We start from the raw sequence: 17,052 nt of genomic DNA on the forward strand, positions 1-17,052 counted from the left end.
TGTTTCTTATTTTGCAAGTTCTACCAGCAGACGATCCAGAGGGCAAAGAGCAGTTTGGGCAGAATTCACTTATTTTTAAGCCTTTGTGCTTTCTCCAGAATTTAGAAACCAGAATCTGACTGGAACCTTTCCTGGGTCTTGACCAGGTAGACCCTGAGCAGCAAGGGGTGGTCAAACCTGGCCAAGCTCCTCACCCCTGTTGAAGTACTGGTTGTTGCAGTGCCCTTGCTTGATGGTAAAATCAGCAGGTTATGCCAGGGAGTAAAAAAAAAAAACCCAAAACACCCCACCCAGGGCGAGAGCCGCAGTGCCTGACTTGTGCAAGCGTGCCTGCACCAGTGTGGCAAGGGCTCTAGCGTAGGCATACATTGAGCACTATTTTCCCCTTTTATATCCTTGTTTATCGCTGGCCCTTGTAGGGAGAGCAGGCCCAGCCCTTCACCAAGATAGCAATAATCAGGAGGGATGAGAGCATGCCCCCTTTTCTCCCCTGTTATTTTTCATCTTGACTCTGGGCCTCACACATCTGCCCCGCTGACAGGTGTGTTCATGGAAAGTCAAGGACCACAGGCACCATCTGTGTGTTGCAGCTTTAACATAAAAATCATACTATGGCATCAAGCGAGAAAACGCATCCTTGGTATTTCAGGATTTAAAAGATGCAAGCAAGGAACAGAAGCAATTAAAACTTGCTTCATCCCATTATCTGTTATTTTAAGAGTCTCCTCCTCGTGTGTCCCATTTTAATGCACTTGCTGAGAATACTGGCTTTTTATTAGTCTCTTGGCTGTCCTTGGAACTTCTCTGTTCCCTTGTGGACACTCAAGTTCATCTCCTTGAAGTAAGGAAATAGGACGCTTTGAGGCAAAAATGCTGTGCCTGGAGGGATTCTTTTTTTTCTTTTCTTTTTCTTTTCCCCGACCAAAAAGAAAGTAGTTGCTGCTGTTCCCAGAATAAAGTCCTTTTGAGCATGGAATTGTTCAAACCTGTGTGTCTTCTGCTGAAACGCGGGGCTGGTGCTGACCTCTGCCAGCATGGTGAGCAGCGTTAACACAGATCTGTAACACAGCATCTTGTCTGCTCGCTGGCTGCTGTCATTGCATGTGCCCAACACTTTCAATTTAGGCACAGCCTAGTCTCGGGAACCGTGGAAAGAATTAAAATGCCTCGTCTGGGGCGTGTGGCCGGTGTGCGCCGGCACCCCCGTGGCTCCCCGCTCTGGCAGCCTCGGGCCTCCACAGCGGCCTGCGCTGCCCTACGCACCCGAGGCTGGGCGAGCTCGCTGCTGCCGAGCCCTGCGCTTCTCGGGCCTATAAATGGCGGAGAAATGACGGGGGGGGCTCCCTCACGGCCGGGCGGGGTGTGTGCTCCGCGTTTCCCCAGCAACCGCGCCGTGCCAAGATGGCGGCCCGGGGCCGGGCAGGAAGGAGGCTGGAGGCGGGGGAAGAGCGCGGAAGATGGCGGCGGCCGGGGCTCGGGGGCGGGGCCCGTCTAGGCGGCGGGCGGGCGGGCTCTATGGCGGCGCGGCGGCCGAGGCTGCGCACACGTGGCCCCTCCTCCCTCGGGCTGCGGGCGCTGCGGGTGCGCGAACGGCACCGGCACCGGCACCGGCATGGGCGTGCATGTGGAGACCATCGCCCCCGGCGACGGTGAGCCGCGGCGTGCCCTCCTTCCTCCCTCCCTCTCCTCTCCTCTCTTCTCCCATCCCTCCCTGCCTGACCCATCCCGGTCCCGGTGCTGGACCCGGTGCCGGTCCCGGTGCCGGTCCCGGTGGGTTTGACGGTGCGTGTCTCCCCGCAGGGCGGACGTTCCCTAAGCGCGGCCAGACCTGCGTGGTGCACTACACGGGTGAGTGCCGCCCGCCATGGGGCCTGCAGGGCGGGGCTGCTCCCCCCGCACACCGGGGGAGGGTCGTCTCGGCCCGGACCGGCGACCGAGGGACGCCAAGGGGGGAGCGGGGTCTGCTCCCCCCCCCCCTCCCCCGCTCCGTCCCGGTAGCCTGTGGGGACCCCAGGCCCGGCTGAGCCGCGGTGCTCCCCGGGGGAACCGGGTGGGGGGGTCCGGCCCACCCACTCGCCCGCCCGTGGGGTAGGGGGGGGGGTGTTCTCGGGGGGAGAGTCCCGGGGAGGGGGGTCTTGGCTGTGTCCCGTGGCCGTGGGGAGGCCCCGGTGGTCCCCCGTGGAAACCGTCTCTCCTGCTGCCCCATCAATGGGGGGGGAGGCATCCAGCCCTCTTTTTGGGGGTGTACCGGGAAATGGCTCGGGGGTCCCTGGGGGACATGCAGGACCCCCCCAGCCAGCATCCTGCGGGTCCCTGGTGGGGGTCCCAAGGCAGCAGAGGCCTGTGGGCCGTGGAGCAACTGAACTGAGCCCCCCCCCCCCCGCTGGCTGCTCCCGTGGGACGCCGGTGGTGACGAGTCACCCCAACCCTCCCCGGGAGCTTCGGGGTCCGCCGTGTCGGAGCGGGGTCCCGTCCCCCCAAAGGTCCCCGCAGGGCGGCAGCCCCCTGCCCAACGCCGTCCCTGCTGCCCCAGCCCCTTCTCCCTTGTGGGGGTGACACCAGGGGTGTCTGTGGGACAGACCCAGACCCACAGCCCACCCTGGGCCACTTGTAGGGCTGGGCAGTGGTCCCACGAGTGGGGGACACACCAGTGCAGGTAATACAGGGTGCTCTTTGGGGTTCAGGCATAGTATTTAGATGAGGGGCTGTCCGGAGAGCCAGGGAGGGTCGTAGTCTGCATGGTGTCCTCCAGCAGCCTTCTGCGAGCTCGGGGGGGGGAAAGAAACCATCCCTGGGACCCCCCCAAAAATGCTTTGGGGGTCATCTCTCTCCCTTGGCCGCCCTTCAGACAGCTCTGGTTCACGAGAGTGGCTGCTGTGCTCCAGGGCTAAACAGAGTTGACCCATTTGTGGCTGTTTCTGCTAATAACCGATTCCCTTTCCCATCCCAGCGCTTTCCGCCCTGCCCTCGCTCACGGTGGGGGGGCTGAGGGTGCCCCCCTCTGCGGAGCAGGGCCCAGGCAGGCCTGCCTGCCGGGAGGGCTCGGCGGGCATCCAGCCCATCTGCTTCTCCTCCGTCTTCCCCCTCCACCCCCAGCCCGGCGCTCCCCAGTCCTTCCAGTTCCCTCGACAGGAGGGAGAGGAAGCGGCTTGGTCTTTCCCCCCCCCCCCCCCCCCAGCCGCCCTGTTTCCTCCACCGGTGGAAGAACAAAGAGAGGCTGGCAAGCAGTCAAGTGGCTCCCGGTGGGCCAGCCCTGCTGCCTGCCAGCCCTCCCGGCTCCCGGCGCCGTCTCTCCCCTCCTGCCGTACTGCCAGAGCTCTGCCGTTCTTCCCGAATCCGGCCCCCCACCCAGGTAGAGCTGCTCACGGGTCACCGGCTTCCCGTCCCGGCGCTTCAGGCAAAGTGCTTCGTGGTGACTTGCTCCTGACAGACCCTCCCCAGCAGCAGCAGCGATCCGCTGCGCGTGGGAGCGGTTCTCTAATTTCCTTTTTTTTTTTTTTTTTTTTTTTGTTATTGTCTCCTTTTGGCCTTTATTCTCCCAGTTCCCTCTGCAGGCAGCTTCTGCCCCCCTCCCCGCCTCGGCAGGCGGCAGAAATCAAACACCTTCGGGCCCTGACGCTGTTTTCGTGGCTGAACGCTGCCCGCCTTGGCAGCACGGTTCCCCGTGCTCTCTGCCCAGCGAGAGGCCAGAGCGGGGCTTGGCTCTCGGGGAAATATTAGAAACCTTTGATTTCCCAGCCCCGTTATGGTTCTCGCTGATCCCGGAGCAGCATCAGGGATGGCGGCAGAGCGCGGTGCGGGAAGCGCCGTGCTCCGAGGCTCCTTCCAGAGCCCCTCGTCAGCTCCGTCCCCGGCTGCCCTTTGCTCCCGCGCGGAAATCTGCCAGCGCTGGGGAGATCCGGCCCGTGGTGCACCGTGGTGGGTGTGCGGTGATTCGGCTCTTGCTCCGCTGGGTTAGGGATGTGCGGCGACTTGGATAAAAAACGTTTCGGGAAAAAACCCAACCCAGTCATCCAAGGGTGAGGGAGAGTGGAGAGCTGGCTTGGTTGGCTGGCTGTCCGGTGGCTGCCGCCGCTTCTGTCTGTGCCCAAGCCCTTGCTCCGTGGGGCTGGCCCCGCTGAGAGCAGCCATTTCATCCCAGGGGCGAGGGATGGACAGACAGACAGACAGCCCCGGTGCAGGAGGGCAGCACTGGGGAAGGAGGTGGAGAGCAGAGCATCTTCTGGGCCGCCTGGTTGCGAGATGCTGGTTGCTCGCGCTGGGGTTGTGGAGCTGGAGGTGCATGGAAGGGAGCTGGGGGAACGGGATCCTTTCCCTCTCCTTCAATCCCGGGTGCCCACTCTTTGCGGGAGGTTGTGCCTGCAGCCCGTGGGGAGCAGGGGGAACGCTGCTGGGGACCTCACACGGCAGGGCATCCGAAACAGCCTTTGATGTGAAATCTGCTACAGAGGGCTCTTAAACTAAGTCAGGGATAAAGTTCTCTGATGTGTTTGGGACTGCCAGTGCTGGGTGGTGCTGGGGCTGGGTATTGGGCTCCCTGGGAGCAGGCTGGGGGGTGAAGAGAGCTGGTGCGATGTTGGGGGGGAGCTGCTTTCTGAGCCTACAAGGGCTGCAGAGGGTGTGGGGAGACCGCAGCCACCCCACTGTGCTTCTGGAGGGGAAACGGGAGCCTGTGGTCATGCTGGGGAGTGCCGGAACGGGAGCAAGCGTGACTTCGCTTGGCCGAGCGGCAAAGTGCACCCGGCTGCTTGTGTCTCGGAGGGAGGTGGGCTTGGAGCAGGGGGTGGAAATGCTGGGAGGGCTGCAAGAGAAAACTGGTTTTCTCCAGCAGGATAGCGCAGAGGGGACCGCCGTCCTTCCCCAGGACCCGTGCATTGCTGCGCAGGCTGGACGCAGCCTCGGCTGCCCTCTCTTCCTGTTGTCTGCACGGCACCTGATGCGCTGGTGCTCTCCCCGCCGCGTCTGGGTGCTGCCACGTTCGCGCAGCAGCAGCAAACGCTCTGCGGTTGCGAGACGTTTCCTACCGAGGCGTGTGACTGCTGGTCGGTGGGTTGTGGGAGCTCAGCGCCTGCTCCTGAAGCTGCCTTTCGCTGCCTGCGCCGGGGGTCCTCTCTCCCATGGCTAACGGTGGGCAGAGCCCACCTCGTGCATCCAGCTGTGGGCTGGGTGATGGGAAGCGCTGGTGTGGACAGCTCGGGCCCTGGGATCTAAGCTGTGTGGCAGAGGTTGCTGGCGGAGGCAGGATTTAACCTCAGCTGGGCAGTCCTGTGCTGATGCAGGGGGGTTGGAACATGCCGCTATCCCGGGGCTTTCAGGAAGGGTTTCCCATCCTGTCCCTTCCTCCGGCTGGAGCAGAGGAGCCTGCCCCACTGCTCCGGTCTCTCCCTGCCTCTCCTCGGGAAGCTGGTTCTGTGCAGGAGCCCCTGGGCGATGGCCATGGCGGCATCGGCACCCCAGGCCAGAGGGGATGGAGGGGGTGCAGGTGGGGCTCCACACCCCCTCCTCGGCAAAACCCGAACCTACAGGTTTATCTCGGGGGCTGCCTCTGCTTGCCTGCTCCAGCCCTGCTCTCCGCCGCCTCTGCCCGCCCAGGGGGGGACCGGAGCCAAGTGGCACGTTGCAGCCGGCGTCTCCCGGCTGCTGCCTGCCAAGTGTGGCAGAGACGTGGCAGAGCTGCGCTGCCTGCCCGTCCGGAGCTGGGGCTGCTCTCCAGAGCAGAGCCCCCCCAGCTTCATCCTGCAACTGCTGCAGCCCCAGCCGCAGGGCTCCATGCTTTTCCTCGCTGTGGTTCCCCAGAGCCGCGCCCCCCTCTGCCAGGTGTCCGTATAGCCCAGCTGAGATCTCTGGAGGGGGGTGTCAAATCTTTCCGGGTGGGAGCTGGGGCAGGTGGGTCTCTGTAACCCACCTCCGTGGGCTCCGCGCTCCTCGTGGGACCGGCGGTGGCAAGCAAGGGCTGCGATGAGCTGGGATGTGCCGGGAGCTGGCTGCTGCTCCTGGGGCTCTAGCGGGACAACTGCTTTTGCCAGAGGATGCTTTGCCTCTGTAATAGCTTTAAGATCTTGTTATCTCCTTGCTCAGGGATGACAGGGATGAGGAAATGGTTGCTCATACTTGTCTGGGGCCGGAGAAATCTCCTGGGAGCCTTGTGGGCAGAGGAAGTGTCTGAGATGAGGATGCTGTCTCTGAAGCATTGGAGCCTCTTTGTTTTCCCTGCTGGCATGATAGGGGGGGAGCATGGCAGCCCCGTGCCAGGGAGCAGGGACAAGCTCCCGTGTGTGACCTTTGCTGTCCTGGGCTGGGGGAAACCTGAGTGATCAATTCCTCCCAGGCTGCTGCAACCAGTTTAGTCCATTAATCCCTCTCTCCTGCCGCTGGGGTGCTGCAGGCTCCGAAACACTTCCCAAGGCCAGATTTGGACAGGTGAGCTCAACAGCAGGGGTGGGCAAGGCAACGCTGTCCCTTCCTGCGCCCTGATGGTGCCTGTATATTCCCCTGGCTGGGACGTTAAATGAGATGCACTTCTGCAAGCAGTGGGTGCCCCACGGGTGTCCCGTTTGCCGCAGCAAGCAGGGGAGTTGTGTGGTGCCACGTGTTCCCTGGTTTTTTTCCTCTGCGGGCACCCGGGGAGAAGGGCGGCATGCATGAGCTGTCCCCTCCGTCCTTCTGCAGCCACCCCAGCTCATTGCGATGCCTGAGGGCTCGGAGTTGAGCTCGGGGTCGGCTCGTGTCGCGGCCAAGCAGCACTGCCTGTGCCAGCCGGCATGGCCTGTCCTGTGTCCTGGCTGCCAGCGTCCCTGCCGGGCGGGAGGAAGGCCAGCGGACGGGAATGGGGAGCAGTGCCAGACAGGGCTGGAAGCAGGTTCAGCGACAAGAGGTTTATCCTGGAAAGAGGAAATGAGAAAACTCCAGATTTACTATTCCAAAGTCCAGGGCTACAGCGTGACTGGCTGAGCTGATGCTCAAAGCCCTGGAGAGGGGATTTTTGCTTTCTGTGAAATTAAAAGCTTAATTCTACTCCCTGAGAGAAAGGTGGGCTGCCAGCCCCCACCCCCCACATCTTCCTGCAGCCCAGAGGTTTCGGTGCTTGTTGTCCCCACAAAGGTGATGTATTTTTTCCCATTCCCTTCTTTCTGTTCAGTGCCTCCCATCACCACGACTGCCCATGTCTGCGTGCCGTTCGCTCTGGCTGCCAGCATGGTGCGAGCTGGGGCTGAGATGCTCTGACCCATCCTTTGCACAGATGTGTTTTCTCTTGCTCGTGGGCAGTACTCTGGTGAAATCACTGTGCCCCATGCATTGCTGGATGAGGTTGTATTTTCAAGACTCTAGAGCAGTTTCCAGCCAGGAAAGCAGGTTTTGGGGCTGTTTTGGGAAGTGAAGATGTGAGAAGCATTTGGTGGAGAGTTTAATATTGCTCTTATTGTACAGGGCACTGGCTGTGTTAATGCAGAGCTGGAGCTGCCTTATAGGAGCAGCAACTCTGCTGGCCAGCGGAGCTGCTGCTCCTATAAGGCAGCTCTGGCTCTGAGATTCCCCAAGAAGGTCAGGCAGGGAGCAAGGGAGGGGAGGAAATTCCTCCCTTGCTGGTGTTGGGGAGTTATATTTAGCCCTGGGTATATCGGCCTCGCTCAGTCCTCACCATGCGGCGTGTGCCGGGGGAACGAGGGCTGCCCTGGGCACGTGTGTCCGGTGCTTGGTGCTGCCTCTCCCTGTCGTCGTTCCTGGGATTTGGCTGAAGACCAGCAGGATGCAGCTGGGCACAGGGAGGGCTGGAGGCCGGCAGCAGCCGAGACGGAGAACCGGAGTCCTGACTCTGTTTTGGGTGCCCGAGGATGGAAGCCTGCCCGTGGCCAGGAGAGGGAGGTGTGTTTGCTGGTGGGATGGGAAGTGCCAGACCTGATCCTGCTGCCTGCAAAACAGCTGGCAGCGGTGCTGGAGGTGGGGAAGGATTTCCCCCCCGCCCCCTGCTTCCGTCTGGTCCCCTCGTCTGGCCCTGGTCCCAGCCCAGAGGCGCGCTTCTCTCTAGGTCAAAGCAGCCAGGAGCAATCCTGCCCTGCCCCGGGGGGGTGCTGGTGGGGTTTTTCCCCTCCAGGCTGCCCCATGCAAGCGTTTCCCCAGGGGAAAGCAGGCTGAGCTGAGAAACATCTTTGACTCAGGGCCATGTGAGGTCTCCAGGGGTGACTGTCACCGGCTCAAGCCGCCAGGTCACAGCCTGTTTCACGCAGACGTGCGTGGCTCTGTCCCTGTGTCACCATCGTCTCCCTCCCTCTCTCCCCAGGTATGCTGGAGGATGGGAAGAAGTTTGATTCCTCTCGCGACAGGAACAAGCCGTTCAAGTTCGTGATGGGCAAGCAGGAGGTGATCCGCGGCTGGGAAGAAGGAGTTGCTCAGGTGCCCGATGCTTCTCCGCCTCGCGGTCTCCCTTGCAGGGCTGCACAGAGCCATCCGCCTGGGGAGCTGCAGCGTGGGCAGAAATCACTGTGCGCAGCTCGTTCTCTAATTTTTTTTTAATTTTTTTATTTTACTCCCCTGTGTTTTCCACCCCTCCGCCCCCTCGGCGCTGGGAGATGTGGGTGTGAATATCACCTTCTGCATTGCCACCTGCCAGATGGCAGGAATGGAGCAGGGCCGGGCCGCAGGAACACCTACGGCACGTCGGTGACTCAGCGGTGACATTTCTCTACTGAGTCAGCTCTGAACGAACGCGGCGGGGAGCGCTTGGGCCTCCCGCTCCGAGCGGAGATGGCTCCTGGGCTGTGAAGCCCACGCGGAGAGAGGGCTGGCGGGCACGGCACGGCTTCGGCTCACGCGTGCGTGACTGCGGCCGGCTCCGTGCGCCGCTGGGGACGTGAGGCAGTGCGGCACAAGGGTGCCGGTGGCTGTAGAGAATAGCCTGGCATTCCCTGCCTTCGCTTGTGTGAAGGCCAGCTCAAGCCCTGCTCGTTTTTTAGCCCGTGCTGCCTGCTTTTCCCTTCTGATGTTCTTCCCATTCCTCTTCTGTCCCCTCCGGTTTGTCCAGCTTGGGTCCTTGCTCTTGCCTGGTGTAAGGAAAGGAGCGGGGACAGGTCTGTGTCCCTCTTGCTGTCACTCACCCAGCGATTGTGCCCATCTCCTGAGATCCCTGTGTTTCTTTTCCTGCCCCCAGATGAGCGTTGGTCAGCGGGCAAAGATGACCATCTCCCCAGATTACGCCTACGGCTCTACTGGCCATCCAGGGATCATCCCACCAAACGCCACTCTAATTTTTGATGTGGAGCTCATGAAATTGGAATGACCTACCCCAGCACCCTGTCCTTGGGTAAGGAGGGGCAGCTGCTGCCGGGGGGTGTTGTGGCTTGGGGGACACTCAAGGTCCTCATCTTTTGCCTCGGGCTAGTGTGGGGAGGTGGGATGGAGGTGATGGCAGTGGGGGGGCGTATGAGAAGGAGGGGAGAGGTTTCTGGCTGTAGGTAGAAGTTTCTCTCAGGAGGCTGGTGAGCTGGGGATCGCTATGGTGGTATGAGCAAAGTTGCCAGCCTGGCAGAGCAGGTTCGTGCCGCGGAGGCGTTGCGGTGCCGGCTGACCATGCCTCGGGTTCCTCGCGTTGCATTGCCGCGCTGCGGGGCTCAGCTGCCCGCTCCCCCTCGTGCCTCTCTTGCTGCTGGTGCGCGGGTCCTGCGGCGCGGGCAGGATGGGGCTGTGCTTCCCCCCCGTAAGCGGGGCTTGACTGCCACTTTGAGCGAACGGTGCGGTTTGTGATGAGACCGCCGTTTTGTGAGCGCGCTCCCTCTTCTGCCGGGTTTCCTCGGCAGGCAGCAGGCGGGCGGCTTTGTCACGCTGCCTCTCCTCTCTCCCAGCAGGTTTGGCACATGGAGGAATCCAGAATCTCAGCTTCAAGAAGAGTGCACATGACTTTGTACGGAGCTTTTCCTGATAGTCCACTACACTCATTGTATAACCTTACACCTTGATTGAATGCCTTTGGTCACTAAGCTTTGCGTCTGACTCTTCCTCCTTGTATCGTGTTTTTATGTCTTTTTAAACTATACGCCGTAAACCTCAACTCTTTTTGGGTCAAGTTCTTAATCTTATTTTTGTTCCAGGTGTAGAATACGTTTTACCAGTAGCACGCAGATGGGCTGACCTTAGATAGGAGTCATTTGAACAAAAGGAAACCTGTTAGTTACTCGTTTTGGTGCAGATCTCTATGGTGTTTTCAAACCAGAAATTGCTGCTGCTGCAAAAGCCATAGCAGAGTGAGGCTGTCGAGGCTGAATGGATGCGGAGAGCAAAGTAGCGCTAGGATTGTGTGTAGGTACCCTGCCTGGAACAGGGGCAGTGAGGGAGCAGCGTGTCCTTTCCCTGCTCCCCGGGGAGGGCACAGCATCGCTGCGGGCACCGTGGGTTTGCTCCCAGGAAGGGGGGGCTGCTCTGCCCCTGCTTCACTCTGCCATCTCATGGTGGGCCTTCCTTCCCCCCCTCCCAGCCCGCTTTCAGATTTATGGAGATGGGTTTCCATCAGAGCTCCACCACACCCTGAAAATTCAGTAGCTTACATTGAGCTTTCTTTAAAGAAAAAGGAAAACAGCAGACAAACGGAAGGTGCTGTCTACAGGGGAGGTGGCGGGGCTGGTGGGGAGTCAGCTCAAATAAAACGCCCCTGTCCCCTCTCTTCCCCCCTGGAAAGGAAACATCAGACCCCAGTTGTCCCCGGTCTGAGCACACCTGACCGTTCTCTCCTGACACCTGATGCTGGTCATCGCCGCTTGTCTGGTCTCATACGATGCATAGCTTCCCCCGCTGCTGTCCTATCTGCCCCCTCCCTCCGCCCTGCCTAGTGATTTGGTAAGAGAAATTGCTGCCGTTCACTTCCTTCTCCACCGCATAAAGGTATCAAGTTTTATTATTGCAATAAAAACGCTTTATGCTGGCTTTTCTCAACCCTGTGTCTTGGAGGTTTTTCCCTCGCCTGTCTGTCGCTCAGCACAGCGGGTGCAGTGCCGGGCTCACGGGGTGCTGTGGGTGCTGTGCCAGGTTCGCGGGGTGCTGTGGGTGCTGTGCAAGGGTGCTGTGCTGGGCTCGCACGGTGCTGGAAGGGCCGGCCTCTGGCTGTGCTGGCTTGCTTTGGGGTGAGGCTTGGGTGCTTGGCCCTGGGAGCACAGAGGGACGCCTGGGGCTCACTGGGCTCTGCAGAAAGGTGATGGTGGTGTGCTGGAATTTGCATAATTAATTGCCTTACCATAACCTATTAAGCGTTGCCCTCGCAGCCTCTCGATGGTGTGGCTGTGACTCAGCCTGGACTGGGAGCATGAAGGGCGGATGGACGTGTGCTCCCAGGGTCCCTCCAGCTCTGGAGAAGCGGATCGATAATCTCTAAGTATTTATTTCGGTCCTCTTTGGAGGCTGGACGTCGCAACGTGTGCATGGCGCATCCAGCAGCCGGTATTTGCAGGCCAGACCACCATGGACCTGAAAAGCCTCTTGGGGTTTTTTCAGTGCCTTTCTTGGTGATTCCCTCACCGCGCCTGGTCGGCGGGGGTCCCTGAGCCCCCTGCTTCTGGTCTTTGCTGCTGCAGCTCAGATGTTTGCCGGCAGCAGCTGGTGAACGTTGAGTGGCTCACGGTGTAGGTTCTGCTCGGGCGCTGCCATGTGTCAGCACCCATCTCCTCCGTAAACGGCCTTTGCTCCGTTTGCCACGATCGATAATGCGGCCGCGATCGATAACGCAGCAAGTCCCAGCTCCCGAGCAAGTTTGTTGGGAGCAAAGTTTGTGTTTAACGGGGAGCTGGGGAAGACGCTGGAGGGAACAGCAGCCGTGGGGCAGGAGCAGCTCTGCCGCTTGGGCTGCGTTCGGGAACACCAATGCTTGCGCAGGGTCGCGTGGGATCAGGCCAAGCTGTGCAGGTATTAGCACTACCCTCAATTGCTACTCAATTAAGCAGAACAGGGAGCTGCCGGGGCACCAGCATCATGCCCTGCCCTTTGCCGCAACCATTTCTAGGTGGAAACTCAAGGCGAGCTTGGGTTTCTCTTCCTGTAAAGCTTTTTGCTTTAATTATTAACCGGTGCCAGGCAGTGCCATGGCTTGTGGCTGGAGATAAGCCAGTGCTGGGAGGGAGCCCGGTGCCCTCGGGGCCATCGGCTGCCTCCCCTGCCCTCAGCACCCAGCCCCCCACGGCAGCTCCCACAGCACCCATAAGTGCAGGCAGGGTGCTGGTCCTTCCAGCTCCAGTTTGGCAGGGGTGAGGGTTTGGGGGGCAGGCACAGACCCCCTGGGAACCATCCTTCTCCGGCTGCTGTAGGATATCTCCCTGCTCCTGGCCGTGTTTATCAGCGGTTGGGCTGCTCTTGTCCCAGGCTGGCTGAAGCAGCCAGGCACTGTCAGGCTAAAAATAATATCAGTAAATAAAATGCTTCCTCCTGGCCTGGCACGCAGGAGCGGAGGCACAGGGAGCTGGGACGTGCCTGGCTGCTGCTCTGCAGCGGCGCTGGCCTCATGCCGGCAAGGTCCTGGGTTGGTGCCACCGGCTCCGGCCCCAGCTGGGTGCCCGCAGGACCCCGCTGCCCAGTTCCTGGGGACACGGTGGCCTGTGGCATCCCCAGTGCCGTCAGCAGGATGTCACCGGTGGGTGCTGGACATCTGGATCCCGGAGTGACGCGGCGATGTCCCATGGCAGCAGGGATGCCCGTGTCCACCCCGTGCCCTGACTCTGCGCTCGCTCAGTTTTTCCATCAGCGGCGCGGGACTCCCACGGGGCCGTCACGCCTGGTGCGTGCCCTGGGGCCACCGGTGACGGCTGGAAGGGTGCGGGACACGGCATCCCGGTCACGGCCACGTCAGCCCCACGCGCCCGGGCAGCGAGGTGTCGGCGGGAGCCAGCCGCCCACGCAGGGCTGCTCACAGTGGGGCACCCCGCTTCACCCCCTGCCCCAAAAACAGCACCCTCGGTCCCCCCGGTCTGGGGTATAAGGGCTGCGGTGGGGCCAAGCCGTGTGCTGGAGTGGTGGTACAGTGGGAGGGGGGGGCCACCATAGTGGCTGGGGGGTGGGCACAACCCCATCCCTGCTCCCTCGGGATACCTGAACCCACAGAAAGCCATCCCCATCCCTGTCCCCTTCCCTGCAGTGCCAGGGCCCTGTGCAGCTTTGGCTTCCTCTTCCTCATCCTCTTCCTCACCTGTACCCTACCTGGCGGGGGTGTCGATCAGCTGAGGCTTCCTGGCCCCTCCCTGGGCTGGGCACGGCTATAAAAGCCGGGGACCGAGCAGAGGGTGGCACAGGGAGCCGGGAGCTGTTGGCAGGTGAGTCCAGGGGTGCCAGGGTTGGGCTTTGAGGGGGGGGTCCTCATCCGTCTGGAGATGGTGCTGCGGTCCCTGGGCTGCGTGTGGGATCCTGCCCGGTTCCCGCAGGGCTTGGAGGTGGGTCTGGATTTGGCCCCTACGCCCCAAGTTTTGGACTGGACGATGTGTTTCGGGACACGCGACGGTGTGGGGTAGGGCTGGGTGGCACAGGCTTGCTGTGGGCACAGCGTGAGGTGTGCTGGGGGGGGGCAGAGGGGACCGATGGGGGCACTGCGAGGAGCGGTCGGAGGGGCTGTTCCCATGGGACATCCCACTCCTGTGTCCGGGTGATGCTGGAAGGGCCCCGCTGGGCAGGTGGATGTGGGGAGTGGGACCCACTATGAGCCGAGCGATACCTGGGGTGCCCGTGTCCCAACTGCCGGGAACTGGTGGAGGCGGTGACCCCAGTGACACGGCCCTGAGTCACACCGGAGGCTCCGGGTGACAGCCCGTCTCCGGCACACGGAGCCAGGCACGTGAGTCGGGAGAGATGCTCGGGGAGAGGTAACCCCATCCCTGAACCACCCCGTCCCCAGGCGCGGCGGCGGCGGCAGCAGCGATGGCAACGCTCTACCCCTCCCTGGAGGACATGAAGGGCCACCAGATCTTGCAGGTCAGCACAGCGGCATTATGGGGGGTTGAGCAGACCCCGATGGGTCCCTGTGGGGTTCCATCCTCGGAGGGTGCCCAGGGCTGGGGGGCAGAGCCTCGAGCAAGCTCCGTCTCCTGGCAGGCGCAGGCAGCTGCGGGGGTAAGGACACCTGCCACGACGGTGCTCACGGAGAAGCCAAAGCTCGTCTCGGACACCGGTAACGCGGGTTGCGATCGGCTCTCCCCGTCAAGAGGCTGTCTGGGGCGGGGGGAGGCGATGCTCACTGTACAGGGGAGCTCAGCTGAGACCTGCCACAGCTCAGTGCATGGGTAGGGGATGGGATTTGAGAGTTTCTTTCTGCTGGCCCATGGTCCCGGGGGGGATCCTGGGGGGGGTTGTGGCAGTGGCCGTGGGTTGGGGACCCCACGAGCTGAGGCCGTTCTCGGTGTGTCCCGCAGCGCCGCCCATGCTGTACCCAAACCTGGCTGAGCTGGAAAACTACATGGGGCTCGCTCTTTCCAGTGAAGAGATCCAGAAGAACCTGCTCCCGGAAAGCAGCACTGTAGGTGTCTGGGCTGGCGACTCTCGCCTGTCCTGCGCAGAGCTCCCCATGTGCCACAGCATTGCTGCTGAGAGGGGGGGCTCTCCGGGGACACATCCTGCCCGGAGAAGGGATGCAGCATCCCCCTGCGGGGCAATGTGTGCAGGGCCCTGTGCCCCCGCCAGCTCCGCTGACTCCCAGCTCCATCGCAGGCGCTGACCCCCGCCGGCCCCCCCCCAGGCCAGCTGGTTGCCCCCCTGACCGGGAACAACGCGGGGCTGCGCCGGGCAGAGATCAAGCCAGGCGTGCGGGAGATTCACCTGTGCAAGGACGAGCGGGGCAAGACGGGGCTGCAGCTGAAAAACGTCGACCAGGTGAGGTGGCATGGCACGGCGTGGCACGGCATGGCACGGCGTGGTGCACCATGGCATGGCACAGCTTGGTGTGATTTGCCATACCATGGTATGGGGACCGTGGCATGGTGTCGCATGGCAAAGCGGGGCACAAGCGTGATGGTGCAGTGCAGCGTGACGTGGCGCGCTACATCATGGCGTGGCAATGCGTGGCATTAAATGGCGTAGCATGGCACGGCACGGCACAGTGCGGCACAGCACGGTGCATTATGGCACAGTGTGGCATGGTACAGCGTGGTACATGGCACGGCACGGTTGCCCAGTCCCTGTGCCATCACTCCCCCCGTGTCCCCAGGGCATCTTCGTGCAGCTGGTGAAGGTCAACTCGCCGGCAGCGCTGGTGGGGCTGCGCTTCGGTGACCAGATCCTGCAGATCGATGGCAAGAACTGCACGGGCTGGAGCAGCGACAAGGCGCAGCGGGCGCTGAAGAAGGCGTCCCCGGAGAAAATTGTCATGGTGGTGCGGGACAGGTGAGCGGGCGGGCGGGCGGGCAGGCGATGCCGCCGCCAGTGCCGGTGCTGACCGCGCTCTCCCCGCAGACCTTTCCAGCGCACCGTCACCTTGCACAAGGACAGCAACGGCCACATCGGCATCGTGGTCAAGAAGGGGAAAATCGTGTCGCTGGCCAAGGACAGCTCTGCCGCCCGCAACGGCCTCCTCACCCACCACTGCATCTGCGAGGTGAACGGCCAGAACGTCATCGGCATGAAGGTAGGGGCTGCGCGCAACCGGCGGTGCCGAACTTGCCCGGGGGTGCCCGGGATCCGGCCGGGGGAGCCGTAAGGAGCTGCCACGCCACGGTGGGCAGAGCCGGGCATCCCACGGGACCCACCCGCTCTCTCCCACAGGATAAGCAGCTGACGGAGGTGCTGGCGGGGGCCGGGAACGTGGTCACGCTGACCATCATCCCCACCGTGATCTACGAGCACATGGTCAAACGGTGAGACCGTGGGGCCGCGGTGCCCACCCCCACCCTGCCGTGGCCCCACGGGACCCTCCAAGGGGCCGCCCCGACTCCCCCGGCTGAGCGCCCGTCCCTGTGCCTAGGCTCTCGGCGGGGCTGGTGAAGTCAGCCATGGACCACTCCGTCCCTGACCTCTGATGCGGTCACTGCCGTCCCCAGAGGGCTGATGCTGGAAGCTTGGAGGGGCTGCGAAGGTACCCCCCGCAGCATCCCCAAAAGAAGCTGGCTTAGCACAAACCCCCTCATCCCTACAGAGGCTGGTGGCCGCCGGGTGGCACGGGGGAACTGCCAGCCTGCGATGTCCTCTCCTCCCTTTCACCGGCAGGGATGGGGCATGTGCCTCCCACCGTCCTGGGGTCCCCGTGTCCCCCCGTGTCCCCGCCTGGGCCAGCCCCCCTCGGGGCAGACGCCAAAGGCTGGCTCCAGCCAAAGCAGACACAGACCCAGCGACGTTTATTACATCCACCACAGACAGCGAGTACAGGACAGGGGAAACAAGAAAAGGGGGGTTACAGCTTTTTCAGTTCTGTATTTAAAAAATATATTGTATAGATTTGTCTTTCAAATATAATCGTTACATTTATTTCTTGGCAAAGCTTTGGATAGTCTAACAGACGTGTACACAGATCCACAAATACATTGCACAAGAGGCGTATATCCTAGCTCCGCTTACATCGGCCGCCCCGGCTGTCTCGCCACCGTTTCTCCCCCAGTACTTCACCCGGCACCCGGTGCTGTGCCAGCGGTTGCCGCCGCCTCCGCCACCCCCAGTGCGGGCAGAGCCGGTGCCCCGCGTCCTCCCAGCCGCCGGACGGGGGATGCGGGGAAGCGCGGGGCATGTGGGACGCGGTGTGAGCCCCTACGGGGACCGGTGGGTGCCGGCACGTGGAGCATCGCTGGCTCCCAGGGCACCCGGCCGGTGGCACCCATGGGTGGTGGAGCGGGGTGGGATGGGGAAACACGGTTAATTCAAGTCACGAAGAAGCCACAGACATTCGTGGGGGTGGGAGCGCCGCGCGCCCGGGGGAGCCCCAAGTCTCGCATCTCGCCAGCCCCCGCTGAGCAATCCTTGCTGTCTTTGCTTTTCAAAAAAAAAAAAAAAAAAAAAGGCATTTTTTTTTTTTTCTTCTTCTTTTCCGGAGGCCACCAGCAAAGCAGGGATTCGGCTGGGGGGCCAGGGCAGGCCAAGATGCTCGGCTCTGCCTGCACAGCTCTGCCTGCA

At 62.0% G+C, this 17,052-nt stretch overlaps 2 protein-coding genes across 5 annotated transcripts; both read left to right on the forward strand.

The window, feature by feature from the left end:
* Window positions 1-1,535: 1,535 nt before the first annotated feature.
* On the forward strand, window positions 1,536-10,920 carry FKBP1A (FKBP prolyl isomerase 1A). Of its 3 annotated transcripts, none has more exons than XM_049817505.1 (5): window positions 1,536-1,649; window positions 1,801-1,848; window positions 8,279-8,391; window positions 9,146-9,298; window positions 9,837-10,920. In XM_049817505.1, the coding sequence occupies exons 1-4, from the start codon at window positions 1,613-1,615 to the stop codon at window positions 9,272-9,274; spliced, it is 327 nt and encodes a 108-aa protein (XP_049673462.1). In that variant the 5' UTR covers window positions 1,536-1,612; the 3' UTR covers window positions 9,275-9,298; window positions 9,837-10,920. The 3 variants fall into 3 exon arrangements, with proteins under 3 accessions (XP_049673462.1, XP_049673463.1, XP_049673464.1); XM_049817506.1 differs by having other exon boundaries at window positions 9,840-10,920; XM_049817507.1 differs by lacking the exons at window positions 1,536-1,649; window positions 1,801-1,848 and adding an exon at window positions 7,516-7,863.
* An 84-nt stretch (window positions 10,921-11,004) lies between these two features.
* On the forward strand, window positions 11,005-16,998 carry SDCBP2 (syndecan binding protein 2). 2 transcript variants are annotated; one of them, XM_049817476.1, is made up of 9 exons: window positions 11,005-13,280; window positions 13,856-13,932; window positions 14,053-14,128; window positions 14,370-14,473; window positions 14,665-14,826; window positions 15,161-15,336; window positions 15,406-15,577; window positions 15,715-15,806; window positions 15,914-16,998. In XM_049817476.1, the coding sequence occupies exons 2-9, from the start codon at window positions 13,879-13,881 to the stop codon at window positions 15,966-15,968; spliced, it is 891 nt and encodes a 296-aa protein (XP_049673433.1). In that variant the 5' UTR covers window positions 11,005-13,280; window positions 13,856-13,878; the 3' UTR covers window positions 15,969-16,998. The 2 variants fall into 2 exon arrangements, with proteins under 2 accessions (XP_049673433.1, XP_049673432.1); XM_049817475.1 differs by having other exon boundaries at window positions 11,005-13,932.
* Window positions 16,999-17,052: the final 54 nt, after the last annotated feature.

The sequence above is a fragment of the Accipiter gentilis genome, chromosome 14 (genome assembly GCF_929443795.1).
Source record: "Accipiter gentilis chromosome 14, bAccGen1.1, whole genome shotgun sequence".
In the NCBI taxonomy this organism is placed as follows: domain Eukaryota; kingdom Metazoa; phylum Chordata; class Aves; order Accipitriformes; family Accipitridae; genus Astur; species Astur gentilis.